General features: G+C 43.3%; 1 protein-coding gene across 1 annotated transcript; it reads left to right on the top strand.

Moving 5' to 3' along the window:
- The first annotated feature begins 1,078 nt into the window (after nucleotides 1-1,078).
- enc1 (ectodermal-neural cortex 1) lies at nucleotides 1,079-12,494 on the top strand. Its single transcript, XM_040156515.1, has 3 exons — nucleotides 1,079-1,272; nucleotides 6,894-8,709; nucleotides 11,712-12,494. Exon 2 carries the CDS (start codon nucleotides 6,900-6,902, stop codon nucleotides 8,673-8,675), a length of 1,776 nt encoding a protein of 591 aa, XP_040012449.1. The 5' UTR covers nucleotides 1,079-1,272; nucleotides 6,894-6,899; the 3' UTR covers nucleotides 8,676-8,709; nucleotides 11,712-12,494.
- Nucleotides 12,495-13,039: the final 545 nt, after the last annotated feature.

The raw sequence follows: 13,039 nt of genomic DNA, 5'->3' as shown, positions 1-13,039 counted from the left end.
CTGTTCACATTATGAAATCTAGACACAACATCTTCACACATGGGCTCTGAGATGATGTTCAGCCTGATTTGTCTTTCCTCTGGAGTCACGTGCAGTGGTGTAGGGAGTATTCAGATCATTCACTTCAGTTAAACTATTAATATAATACCCCTTCACAACTCCAAGTTCTTAATGCAGTAGCTTACTTAAGTAAAAGTACAGAAATATCAGTATTAAAATGTATCAAAAGCGAAAGCATTATGCAAAATGGCCACTAATAGTGTTGGGTGATTATTACTGATGCATTAACATGCGATTTCTCTTCTTTCCTCTTCCACTGATCATCCCACGACTCCCTCAGACTTATCTCGTGGCCCTTTGGAGAGGGCCTGACCCAAATATTGGGAACCACTGGACTAAACTCTGTAACAATCTGCCACATATAGTAACACGTCACTTACAGGGGCAATTTATCAGGTACTTTTACTTTTAATACTTTAAGAGAGTCTCGTTGCTCATTGTTCTGTACTTTTATTAGTAGAATTTTGAACTCGGGACTTCTATTTCTCATGGAGTATTTTTACATTAATTCAATCAATTACCTTTCAATTCAAACTATATTTCAGACTCACAAGAGGGCCCGTGGCAATACATTAAAACACTGGTACTTTTACTTAAGTAACCAGTAACTATAGTTTTCAAATAAAAGTATCACACAAATGCGCAGCGCTGGAGATAGTTAGTTTCCCTCCACACCCTCAGGCCACTGGTTCCCCAAACCGAGGTCCTGGGGCCTCAAAGCCCCCACCTCCCCTACACAGACACACACACACACACACACACACGCTTCTTCGTTTCCTGCACTAGGTGACGGTCCTCCCCCTTCACGCTGTAAACACACCCACTGGTTTCGGTGAGAGAGGGCACCGGGAGCGCAGGAGCAGGACCGTCACACAGGAGCGGAGCTGCGGCGCCGGAGGAAAGCTTCCCAACATCCCTGCTCATCCTTTACAGTAAAGCCCGTCTGTTTTGTGCGGAGCCCTGATATATATATATATATATATAGATATATATATATATATATATGTATATATAGACATAACAATAACTTCCGGAATTTGCAGCAAAGCCAGTGTGGTGGAGGAAAACTGCCTCATCCACGCCAGCATTTCGGAGATAACCCGAGGAGTTGCTAGACTCCCCGAGCGCAAGGCTTGCACCGTGGCTCTTTCAGAAGTGGCATGTTCCAGGGATAGTTCGGGCACAATTGAACTCCTGCTTTCACCCAAAGAGGTACATGTTGACGACAAATCCCGATCCCGACGGGCGTTTTACACCTCGTTCACGCGTTTGGCGTGTTGCTTTGTTTCCTTTCATTCAAACAACTGCTGATCACCTGCCGATGGAAAAACTCCGGGTTGTGACGGGGGAAGCGCAACAGAAATCCGCCTAGTGATCGGAAACGCCGCTTATCGATCCTCTCAATAACCTGTTATTGCTGTCGTTCGCCCAGCGCGTTGACTGTGCCGTGTCTTGCTCCACGTCTCCTCTCCTCCTTTGTGCTCCCTGTCAGCGTCCTGCTCCTACATACTCGTGCATGCTCGAGATGTTTTACATGTTTTCAAGGCGACATCAGGTGTGACACGCGCTCCTCATGTGCTGCAATTTGATAAGCTATATACATACATATATATGTGTGTGTGTCTGTGTATATACATATATATATATATATATATATACATACATATTTATATATATATATATATGTACATACGTGGACAGCTGGTCTGAGCCTATACATGTGATTCGGTTTGGTTTAGACGAGGATTGATGCAGACATGCAGATCAATAGCTGCTGCTCTTCCCCCTTGTTTTGCATCTTGTTCCTGTTTTTTTCTTTTTTTTCCCCAGTGGCAGATGTATATTCTTGGCCCATATAAGCCTGGTGTTTACTTTTGAAGTCTCTCCCTCCCACCCCTCTTCCCGGGTCCACGGTTGACTGTGAACACCTGGCAGTGATTTTGAACAGACTGCGGCCAGCCAGGCCTCCGGTGCAGTCCGGGGGCTTGCCTGTGCATCTTCCTCCTGCCATGTTCTCCGGGAGTGTGGCGTGTAGCGTGAGCTCCCTGGCGATGTGCGCCCGCGGATCCGCTTTCTTGCCAGGGGGAGAGGAGGGCAACCCCCGCCGCCGTCTCTCCCCGTCCTCTCCGGGCGCGTTGGCGTGAATGTACTGGCCCCGTAACTGTGGCGGAAAATAGGCCGCGAGATCAATCGTGAGACCAAGGACAAATGATGAGACCGTGAGCACTGATTGATGATAAGAATTAGTTTCATTAGTGACGAATCTGACAGTCATTTTCCGATCAACTGATTAATTGCTTACACTATAAATTGCTAAAAAACAAAACAACACAAACCAAAACATGACCTCGGCTTGTTTTTTCCGACCAACAGTCCAGAACCTAAATGCATTCGCATACGTGTCGGAATCTGTTGCATCCTTTCCACTTTTTCTGCTAAAAATAACTGAAACACTTATCAAAATATGAACTTTTCTGTAAATCAACTACCAGAGGAAGGTTTTGCCTTGCCTGTCTTTATTTGACATTGTCCTGGAGGTTATCATCAAGACCAATATGCAAATAGCCCTCGTGGTGTCATGTAAACAACGGGTTTTAAACCAGCAACTCCCTCGAATCTAAGTGAATGATAAGTGAGTGCACACCCTGATCAGACACAATGAGAAAAGCAGGGTGAAGCTGAAAGCAAAAGAGCAGGTTGTCGGCTGCATTCTGCCATGTGAAAACTCTTGAGTTTAGCCAGGGAAGAGGACCTCACACTTCCTGCTAATTGTACTTCCTCATAAGTGCAGGCTCTGTAAACGATGTGCAAACTGTCACTGATGTTGTTTTTTGGGCCTTAGCATCAGCCCTAAAGTCCCCTGTAAGCCGAGGTGAGCTGGTCAAAAGGCTGAAGTTGAAGTCGAGGATGTGGCTGAAAACAAGACATGTATTCCTTCTCAGTTGGAGCAGAAATAAAAAAAACAAAACAGTTAGTTCGTTGCCAGTGTCCTCAGGATTATCCTAGATTTCCAACTTGCTTTCTCCATAGTAAAGTAATAACTTATGATTTTCATGATTCTTGCAAGTAAGATTTGTATGAGATTTGAGATTTTTATGGCGTCAGGAATTTCACGGCAACTTGTTGCACTCAGGATGTTTACAGTCTTGCTGCAAGCCGTTTACTGTGAACAGCCAGATTAAAGGAATACTCTGATTTAAGTGGTTATGCTGGTTGAAGGAACCTGATTTTGTTTACGTGTGTTGGGTTAATGTCCAGAGGGATGTGCCGCAGTTTACAAGAAACTTCTTAACATTACAGACAGCCTAGAGTCTAGATTGCTTCTCACGATCAAGGAGCAATAGAAGAACAAATACAACATTTACAATAATCCACGTACTCTGAAATCATTTTTTTCTTATCGGAATATATAGGTTTGACACGCAGTAATAAAACATCCTTACTGGACAAATGTTGGGGACAAGCAACTTTGTAACAAAGGACAAATTCCCATTTAAATTACAAATGTATGAACAAAGGGTTTTCAGGACCTGCAGGCCTGCTTGGTGATCTGGGCTTTATCCTTTTAAATGCAAATTGGAGAAGAATGTGGTTTACCGCTCTTGTCTTCCTTCAGCTCTCCTGCACTCACTGCACGTATGAGCCAGCTCATTTAACTGAGGAAAACTTTGTTGTTAATTGTTTGATAAAATGCAGAACTTAGATTATACAAGCAGATCACCTACGGTAATTGTATGGAACGTACAAACTGTAATATTTCTGATTATCGTCGTTTAGGGCAATGAGGCAATCAGTGTAAAATTCCAAGTTATTATAATAAGGTTAAATGGTTGAATAGATGAGTAGATTCTGTTACGAGTTAAATATGATTTTTTTTTTTGGGTGGATATTTTGAAATTCTTGACTCAAACTCTTATTTGGACAGCGGATCAAAATATTGGCGTTTCTGAGGACAGGACCGTGTCGTGCCTCACCATTATCAAGATGAGATAATACTGTGGATCGCTGAGTCGTTTCATAGAGGAAATGGTTTTACTTTGGAATTCAGAACACCAGCACTGAAACAGCAGATTGTTTGGTAAAAGAGCAGCAATAGTGACATTTACTAACTGCCATTAGTGATCTAGGAAAGTATTTTTGTTTTGTTTGTTTTTTTAACCCCTTGTATTGTCTCTTTTCTCCCCCATGAGAAACAAATGACAAAACTGTATCGTTTGAAATAATCAGGGCTGTTGATTTGTTCCGAGTCATTTAACTCTTATCATGTTCAACAGAGTTTCCGTTGGACTAATCAAAGCATTCATCTGCCCGTCAGCTACTGTGCCTCAAACCTTGACTACTAAAGGTTATATTTATTAACATGCTAACGATTAGCATATGCAGAACCTCTCAGGTTTAATGCCCTGATTTATTAGGACCAATTGTTCAAGTTTGTCAGTGCCGGAATGCAATAAATCCTGATGAACCAAAAGTGCAGTTGGTTTTGCATTTCATCAAGTTCTGACAAATAATATTCCTCCACCTTTTATTATTCTGAAATATGGCTACATGACTTGGAAAGCAATATGTATGTATGTATGGCTTTCCAAGTCGTAAATTGAGCTAAGCTAGGTTTGGAGTAATCGTGTTCCTGGGAATTATGACAAGCAACGGTAAAGTTCTGTTGAAGCCAAAGGTTGTGAGTGACACTGCTCACCAGAAAGCCCCACTGCACTTTCATTTGTATCTGCAGGGTTCAAGCGTGATTGTCTATTCATGAGAAAAAATTCTGAGGATTTTGGAGCAGATGATGCAACATTAGGAAAATGGAAATTTTCCTCTACAGCTGGGTTGTAGAGGAACCATTTAAGGCACCTGGGAACATTTGAACTCTTTAAGTCTTGAAGGGGAAATCTATCTTTTGAGGATCAAATCCTGACCACCTGGAGGTTTGTTTTAACATTTTCTCAATGACAGAGAAACAATAGACGCTGCGGTCGGCTTGACCTCAGTCAGTTACAAGAGATTACAATCGTGACAAAGCTGTTAGGGAGGAAAAAAGAGTGTCAAAACACTGGTAGTTATTCCAAAATAAAAAGACGTAGAAAAAAACACACTGTCTGTGTTGCACTATGAAGTCGGTTATTTCACTGCGTTTGTGACGTACTGAGCATATAGCTGGGCAGTGGAGGAGTAGATTATGCTGCAGGAGTTTTTGGAAAAGTTTTAATGGACGTTTTCCTACTTTGAAAACAACTTTGCCTTGAAAACTTGTCGTCCTCGGAATCTACGGCCCCTGCCAGAATGAAAGGAAAATCTTTTGTGATCCAGAAAAATGAAAAATAAAAAAACAACCCCAGCAGATTTTGAGTGGAGTATAATTGGTGTTAAGGTTTACTGTTAAGATATTCCATTACTCCTCAAATTATTTGCAGAGAACCCAAGTCCCTGGAGCAGGCTGAGACCTTAAAATGTCTATAAATCTGGTCGAAGAATCTGTCAGTGGTGGATTTACTAGGTCAGGCCAGTACCTCTGGAAATAGAGTGCTGGAGGCACTTGACATGTCTTGAAATTGGGTGAGAGAAAGCGAGCCCTGATCGAGGACAGGGCAAGGACAGGGAGGATGGGAGCTGTGACTTTCTGGAAGGGGAGTGGTGTAAATTCTGTGCATTTCTCAGAGGCTTAAAGGAGTCCTGCTATCTTTTTCTTTCCTCTTGTCTTCCTTACAGTATGAATCACGGTATCTCAACAAGGGGGGGTTAAGTACTGCTCAGACTTGAAAGTGAAAAAGCCTCCTGCTCTCTGAAGAGCAGACAATTGTTATCTCCTTGACCCTCATGACTCCCGGAAGTGGGCCACTAATACTTGTAATCACAGAATCTCTTCCTAATGTCATTCTTCCTCTTATGAAGGACTGCAATATCCTCTCCAAAAATGCACTCATTAATCAGATTATGGATATTAGGGCTGAGCAATGTAATATTTAAGCACTGACATTAAAGTGTGTGAAAGTGCAATAGTCGCTGCTGAGGACGCGGTTTAATAAGACAATTAGGCCCGCTTTACTGCTTCATAGAAAACAAAAACTATGGCACAGTCGGCTTTTTAATCATTAATCTTAAAGACAAACAATCTGGTCTCTCTGATATATAATTTAGCCTGATTTATAGTAATTACATTCAACTTTCGCATAGAAACTAACATCTCGTGTATTTTACGCCTAACTTTCAAAATACCGGACATGGGTAAAAAATGATGACAAATTCCTACATCTGCTATTTGAATGTATTAGAAGATAAATAAAAATATATAATAAAAAGATGAAGAACAAAAGCACCTACACTTTCTTTCTTTTACAGAAACCGAAAGCTGCATACGTCGCAGTGTATTATCTGAATTATGAATACAACATATAAAACACATTATTCCCTAAGGACTCTCGGATCATAAATATTCTTGAATATTTTTCAGTCATAATACATATGAATATGTTTGTGCTAAACCACGTACACTTGGCATGGCCAAGAAAAAGAACAGGGTTCATCAGTGGCAGAAAGAATACGCGACAGATGGACAGACTGATGGTGGAAGAGGAGACTGGAGGAGTGGAGATCTTTAGATGGAGACTGGATGATAGAAGATAAATTCTTATAACACACTAATAATCTAATTTCTTTCCTTAAGCTGTGACTTTGTGGCTGAAAGTTTGCCTCCTCTTCACAGGAAACTCATTATTATGATGCTAAACTCTCAGGTCTACCCGCAAATGTTTTTCAGCTAGCAAATATAATAATTGAATTAAAACATGAAAGCATTAAAGGGAGATTTTTTTTGGTGTCTTTTTCTCTTTCAGGATTCAATGAAAATGTCCGTGTGCGTCCATGAGAACCGAAAATCGAGAGCCAGCACTGGCTCTATGAACATCTACCTGTTCCACAAGTCCTCCTATGCCGACAGTGTCCTCATGCACCTCAACTCATTGCGGCAGCAAAGGCTTTTCACAGACGTCCTGCTTCACGCCGGCAGCCGCTCCTTCCCCTGCCATCGCGCCGTGCTGGCCGCCTGCAGCCGCTACTTCGAGGCCATGTTCAGTGGCGGGCTGAGGGAGAGCCAGGCCAGCGAGGTCGACTTCCATGACTCCATCCACCCGGAGGTTTTGGAGCTCCTGCTGGATTACGCATACTCGTCACGCGTGGTCATCAACGAGGAGAACGCAGAGTCGCTACTGGAAGCAGGGGACATGTTGGAGTTTCAGGACATCCGTGATGCCTGTGCTGAATTCCTAGAGAGAAACCTTCACCCTTCTAACTGTCTTGGCATGCTGTTGCTGTCCGACGCCCACCAGTGCACCAAGCTGTCAGAGCTCTCCTGGGGCATGTGCCTCAGCAATTTCCCTGCTATTTGCAAGACAGAGGACTTCCTCCAACTGCCCAAAGATATGGTGGTGCAGCTTTTGTCGCATGAGGAGCTAGAGACGGAAGATGAGAGACTGGTTTATGAAGCTGCCCTTAACTGGATCAATTATGACCTGGAAAGGAGGCATTGCCACCTTCCAGAGCTTCTGAGAACGGTCCGCCTCGCCCTGCTACCTGCCATCTTTCTGATGGAGAATGTCTCGACAGAAGAGCTGATCAACGCCCAGGCCAAGAGCAAGGAACTGGTGGATGAAGCCATCCGCTGTAAGCTGAAAATCCTGCAGAATGACGGCGTTGTTAACAGCCCGTGTGCTCGACCAAGAAAAACCAGCCATGCCCTCTTTCTTCTGGGAGGGCAGACTTTCATGTGTGACAAGTTGTACCTGGTGGACCAGAAGGCCAAAGAGATCATCCCCAAAGCTGACATCCCAAGCCCCAGGAAGGAGTTCAGCGCCTGCGCCATCGGCTGCAAGGTGTACATCACTGGTGGGAGAGGCTCAGAGAACGGTGTGTCCAAAGATGTATGGGTGTACGACACCGTCCACGAAGAATGGTCCAAAGCAGCTCCCATGCTCATCGCCAGGTTTGGCCATGGCTCTGCGGAGCTGAAACACTGCCTCTACGTGGTAGGCGGTCACACTGCAGCAACTGGCTGCCTCCCGGCTTCTCCATCAGTGTCACTCAAACAGGTGGAGCAGTTTGACCCAGTGGCAAACAAGTGGACCATGGTGGCTCCTTTGAGAGAAGGTGTGAGCAATGCAGCAGTGGTCAGCGTCAAGCTCAAGCTGTTTGCCTTTGGAGGAACCAGCGTCACCCACGACAAGCTGCCCAAGGTGCAGTGCTACGATCCGCAGGAGAATCGATGGACTGTGCCTGCGTCCTGCCCGCAACCATGGCGCTACACAGCCGCTGCCGTGCTGGGAAACCAGATCTTTGTCATGGGTGGGGATACAGAGTTCTCAGCATGTTCGGCTTACAAGTTCAGCAGCGAGAGCTACCAGTGGACTAAAGTGGGCGATGTGACAGCCAAGCGGATGAGCTGCCAGGCTGTAGCATCGGGGAACAAACTGTATGTGGTGGGTGGATACTTTGGCACACAGCGGTGTAAAACTCTGGACTGCTATGACCCCACGCTGGATGCATGGAACAGCATCACTACTGTGCCATACTCGCTCATTCCCACTGCTTTTGTCAGCACCTGGAAGCATCTGCCTGCCTGAGCACCAGACCCTCTACCCACACCGTTTTCATGAGGTAAGTTTGACCTCTCATGTCTCTTTGTCTGTTTGAAAGGGGAAATCCACCAATTTTACACATCAAAGCCTGTTTATAAGTCTTGGGGAGAACTGCTGCATATGTGATAGAAGTTGTTTAAGCCCTTTGGTTGGGGCTGAAGACAACAAGTTTGAAAATGGAAAAAAAAACAAAAACCTGGGTATGTGTAGCTAGAGAGAGGTGAAATTATCAGACCTGCTTCTCATCTCTGTTGGAGGCTTCAGGCTTGAGGCTACACGTGAATTGCGGTTTATTTAGGAGGCCAGGTTTTGATATGGAAGAAAAAATGCATGGGATAAAAAAGATGATATCTTTGGTTCTGCTGCATCGATTTTGATCCTTTTTTTAAACTGTCCACCATGATTCCTACTCTTTAAAGGGTTTTAAAGTTGCACTTTTTTTATTTTAATTAAGCCATTTATAAAACATTGATATTCAGTTGCAATTTTAATTTATCTACTCATTTATTTATTTGTTTGTATATGAAATAGAGTCCATTCACTGTGGCATTTTTTAGGCATCTACTAATATGAGTATTTCAGAGTACGAAATACTGGACGATGCACTGGCTGATATTCCTTTCTAACAAAAAAACAATGGTCCTTCAGATCTGGCAAAGATTCACAAAGATACATACTGAGGCAGAACATTTTCATGTTGATCAACACACTGAAGTAAATGAAATAAATATACATTTTTGTAAGTAAACATCATACAAAATTAAATCGTTATAAATATTAACTACAAATTAATACACAAATACAACAAGAATAACTTGAATTAAGTAAAAACTAATTAAAAAAAAATGCAACCCATAAAACTTTAATTTGCTGCAATTTATATTTGCAAATCAGCCAATATATATGCTGATACTGACAATCTGTGGTACCCGATGTTGGGTCGCACAGGCTTTCAGATTTTTACAATAAGAGAAATACTGACAGGATAGGTAGAGTCCTCTCAGCAGAAGGGAGGGGGGAGATCTATAGGAGGGCGGGTGGGCCATTGGGGGGATTGATAGGGGCTTGTGTGCCTTAGTTAAGTGAGTTATGTGGCTGTGGGGATGGGCCGAAGGACAGATAGGGTAATCGAAAGAGAATAGGATACTTTTATTGCTCCTGTGGGGGAAATCTCTGTAAGAGGGAAAAGGGGGTCTGCCAATTAGACAAGCCACACACCAGCAGGCTACAACACCCTGGCGAGGCTAATCCACTCTTTGTTGAGGTGATGGTCTTTACGCTGGGTGAGAGCGAGGCAGCCGGCAACTCACGCAGTGTCGGAAACCATTCATCATCAGTTACAAGTAGAGGTGACTGAGAGAAGTGGCAGAAGGGGAAGTGAGGAATACCCCCCCCCCCCGAACTCCGCAGTCTCTTCTGGCTCCATCGATGTCTTCTTGGCTTCATTCTAACCCTGCTCTCCTGCTCTGATGATAAACAGGCCAGACGTATGTGGAGCATGTGTAGTCAGCTGGCAAACCTGATCTTTCTGCATGCTGCAGGCTTATACATGATCACATCACGACGCACGAACCCTACACCCTACACCCTACACCGATTCACCCCCACACACGCGCCAATGCAGGCAGCCCCTTTTCGTTTAGCTGTATTTGTTGAAGTGGTTGGCGGCCCTCAGCTCCTGAGAAAGCGGAGTAGAGAAGCAGAGCGACTCCCCAGCTGTCCAGCACAACACAGTCTCCCATTTGTTAATGCCAGGAAGCAGCTCAGAGCAGCTCCACTGCTACGATACAGTGATGTTCCTCCTCTCCACAGGATGAAATATTTTCGAAGACTTATTATTCCTTTTCTTTTCACTGACTCATCTCTGAAAGGGAGAGACTAGGAGTGGAGGTTTGAAGTATCTCTAAGCCAGTGCAACTCAGTGTTCAGTGAAGGATATAATCCTGCCACTAATTTAATACAGAATTTGTTTTTTGTGCGCCCTGCCTGTCATGGCAACTGACAGTCTTCTCACTGAACGCGGTGAAAAGACAAAATGTGGAGGAACGGAAAAGAAGGCTGACTGTTTAGGAATGAAAGGGGACGGAAGTATGTTAGACCTCACAGAAGGAGACTGTAGCTGTGAGAGAAAAAAAAGTTCTCAGTTTTTCCCAGGGGAACAAATCAAACTTGTCTGAGATTCCTCCTTTTTAGTTACTTCTTCCTGGAAGGCTTCTAGTAGGGTCAAATGGTACTGACAAAACCAAACAACACTGTATTTTTGACTGATTTCATTAATGTTGATAATGTAGCCATATTTTCAGGAAGACTGTTGGTGATATTTAGAAGATATTTACACTCAGAAATTTATGAAAATCTATGATAAGAAATGTGACTGATGACCAAATAAATATATGCGTTGTTCACCAGAACACTGTAACACAGCTTCAAGGCCAAGAAAACACAACTTTTAAGCTCCATAACAATTTTACAATTTTAACTAAAATCTTGTCTAAGATACCGTATCTTGCCTCATAACACCAGACTTTTTACCTGACATCTGCCAGATAATCGAAGGATAAGAACTAAATGAACGAACGTCACTCCGCTACACACGAATCAGTCTCTACATACGCTGAGCTAAAGTAACCTGATCGGCTTCATCTGGTTTCCAATCCCCATGGGAGTTTGGCAGTTTAAGTGGGTTCCGGTTGAAAGAACGAACGGGGTATGGCACGTGCACAGTGTTAAGGGAATAGACTGACAATTTGAGGAATACGCTTGTTAACCTTCATGCCAAAAGCTAAAGTAGAATATCGATGCCACTTTCGTGTCTGTACGATGAATATGAAGCTACACTCAGCAGCTGGTTAGCCTATTTCAAGAAAAAGAACATTACAAGAAGGTTGTCAGGTAATCCGGGAGCTTTTGTACTCTGACTAATTAATAAGTCACCTTTACACTGATGAGGGTTGTTTGCTTTCAGGCATCTTCCTACGTCATATTAGCCTGTTTAACGAGTCATTCTTTTCTCTCCCTCAGATTTCCATGTTTTGCATCATCTACTGGACTCCAACTGTGAAGAAGCACACATTCTCTTCCTCTAAAAGAGACACTGAGCAATGATGTACAGACGCCCCACATTCATTTCGATGTTGCAACGATGCAGAACCAGAGACACGCACAGGTGGACACTTTACCGGATGTCATCTCTTGTGTCTGGGAAGGAGGCTAACACGTACAGCACAGTAACTCACGCAAACAAACAAAACAAACGGCTGCTTGTTATGCGAGGACAAAAATTCCATCCTTGCCTGCATCTAGCGTATCAGGCACATCATGCTGTGTTATGAGGACTGCAAAAATATTACACAACCTGCATTTTATCCCATTTAGTCATGAGAGGCTTGTGAGGATCTTTATTGATGTTTTTCTCTATGGTAAAAAAAAAAAAAGAAGAAAAAATACTCTTTTCATGGAGACTGCAATGTTTAGCATGATGAATGTTCTATTTAGATTGAGGGAGGGAGAATGCAATGATTGGTGTGCTAAAGAACAGAAAGCAACTCAGTTTGACTGAATACAGCTGATATATAACAGGCACAATGAAGGAGCAAATCTCCCCCTTCTATCCTCTAATAAGCTCTTTAGTTTGACCCCTTGTATGTTTTTTTTTCCTTCTTCTTTTAAAGGCGTGCTTCTAACAGCTCAGACACAGAAACAAACCTTTGAGTGTTCCTCTTGTGAAGGCTTTGGCAGTTAGCTGTCACTGTATGCCACGAGGTGTTGATGACCAACACCAGCTGAGGGTGAGGAGGATGGAGGGGATCTGTGCGCGGTCGGGGGGGGTTGGTTTGAGGTGCCTCGGGGTCACGACCTTACATGTTTGCTGTTTTGCAGATACGCATTAACACCCGCTGAGTGCCGGCTAACGAACCCACTGTACACAGGGGCAGTTTTCAGTGTTTGGATTCAGCGCTTCAGAAAAGACACAGTCATATTCAGCTGTACACTTAAATGCCATAAAAGACCGGCTGTGCTTCTGTTATTCTGATAAAAAGCAGTGGCTTGCTTGCTGATTCATAGATAAAGCCTTTTTAGAGCATGTCCACTCATAGTGATTCAGAAAAACTGGCATGAACTCTTCTTTGTGGTCACAGAAATCTTGTCACCTTAACCTGAACTGAGAATTAATCAGTTTCTTTTTAAACTTGCTGCAATGTAGTCTTAATTTATATGCCAATGATTACTCTGTTATGTTAATATGTTCAATCCTATTTATTTCTTCTCTGCCTGCATTCATATGTATGTTCGGGTTATGTCATGCATGGCCAGGTTTTGTGTTTTATTTGATCCCAGTTGGGCTGCAT

This window comes from Xiphias gladius, chromosome 20, assembly GCF_016859285.1.
Source record: "Xiphias gladius isolate SHS-SW01 ecotype Sanya breed wild chromosome 20, ASM1685928v1, whole genome shotgun sequence".
In the NCBI taxonomy this organism is placed as follows: domain Eukaryota; kingdom Metazoa; phylum Chordata; class Actinopteri; order Istiophoriformes; family Xiphiidae; genus Xiphias; species Xiphias gladius.
Note: the sequence above shows the minus strand (reverse complement) of the source record. Positions and strands in the feature narration are given on the sequence as shown.

Bases quoted from the DNA above. Each gene is read 5' to 3' on its own strand.
- enc1 (XM_040156515.1), top strand. From the start codon at position 6,900: ATGAAAATGTCCGTGTGCGTCCATGAGAACCGAAAATCGAGAGCCAGC.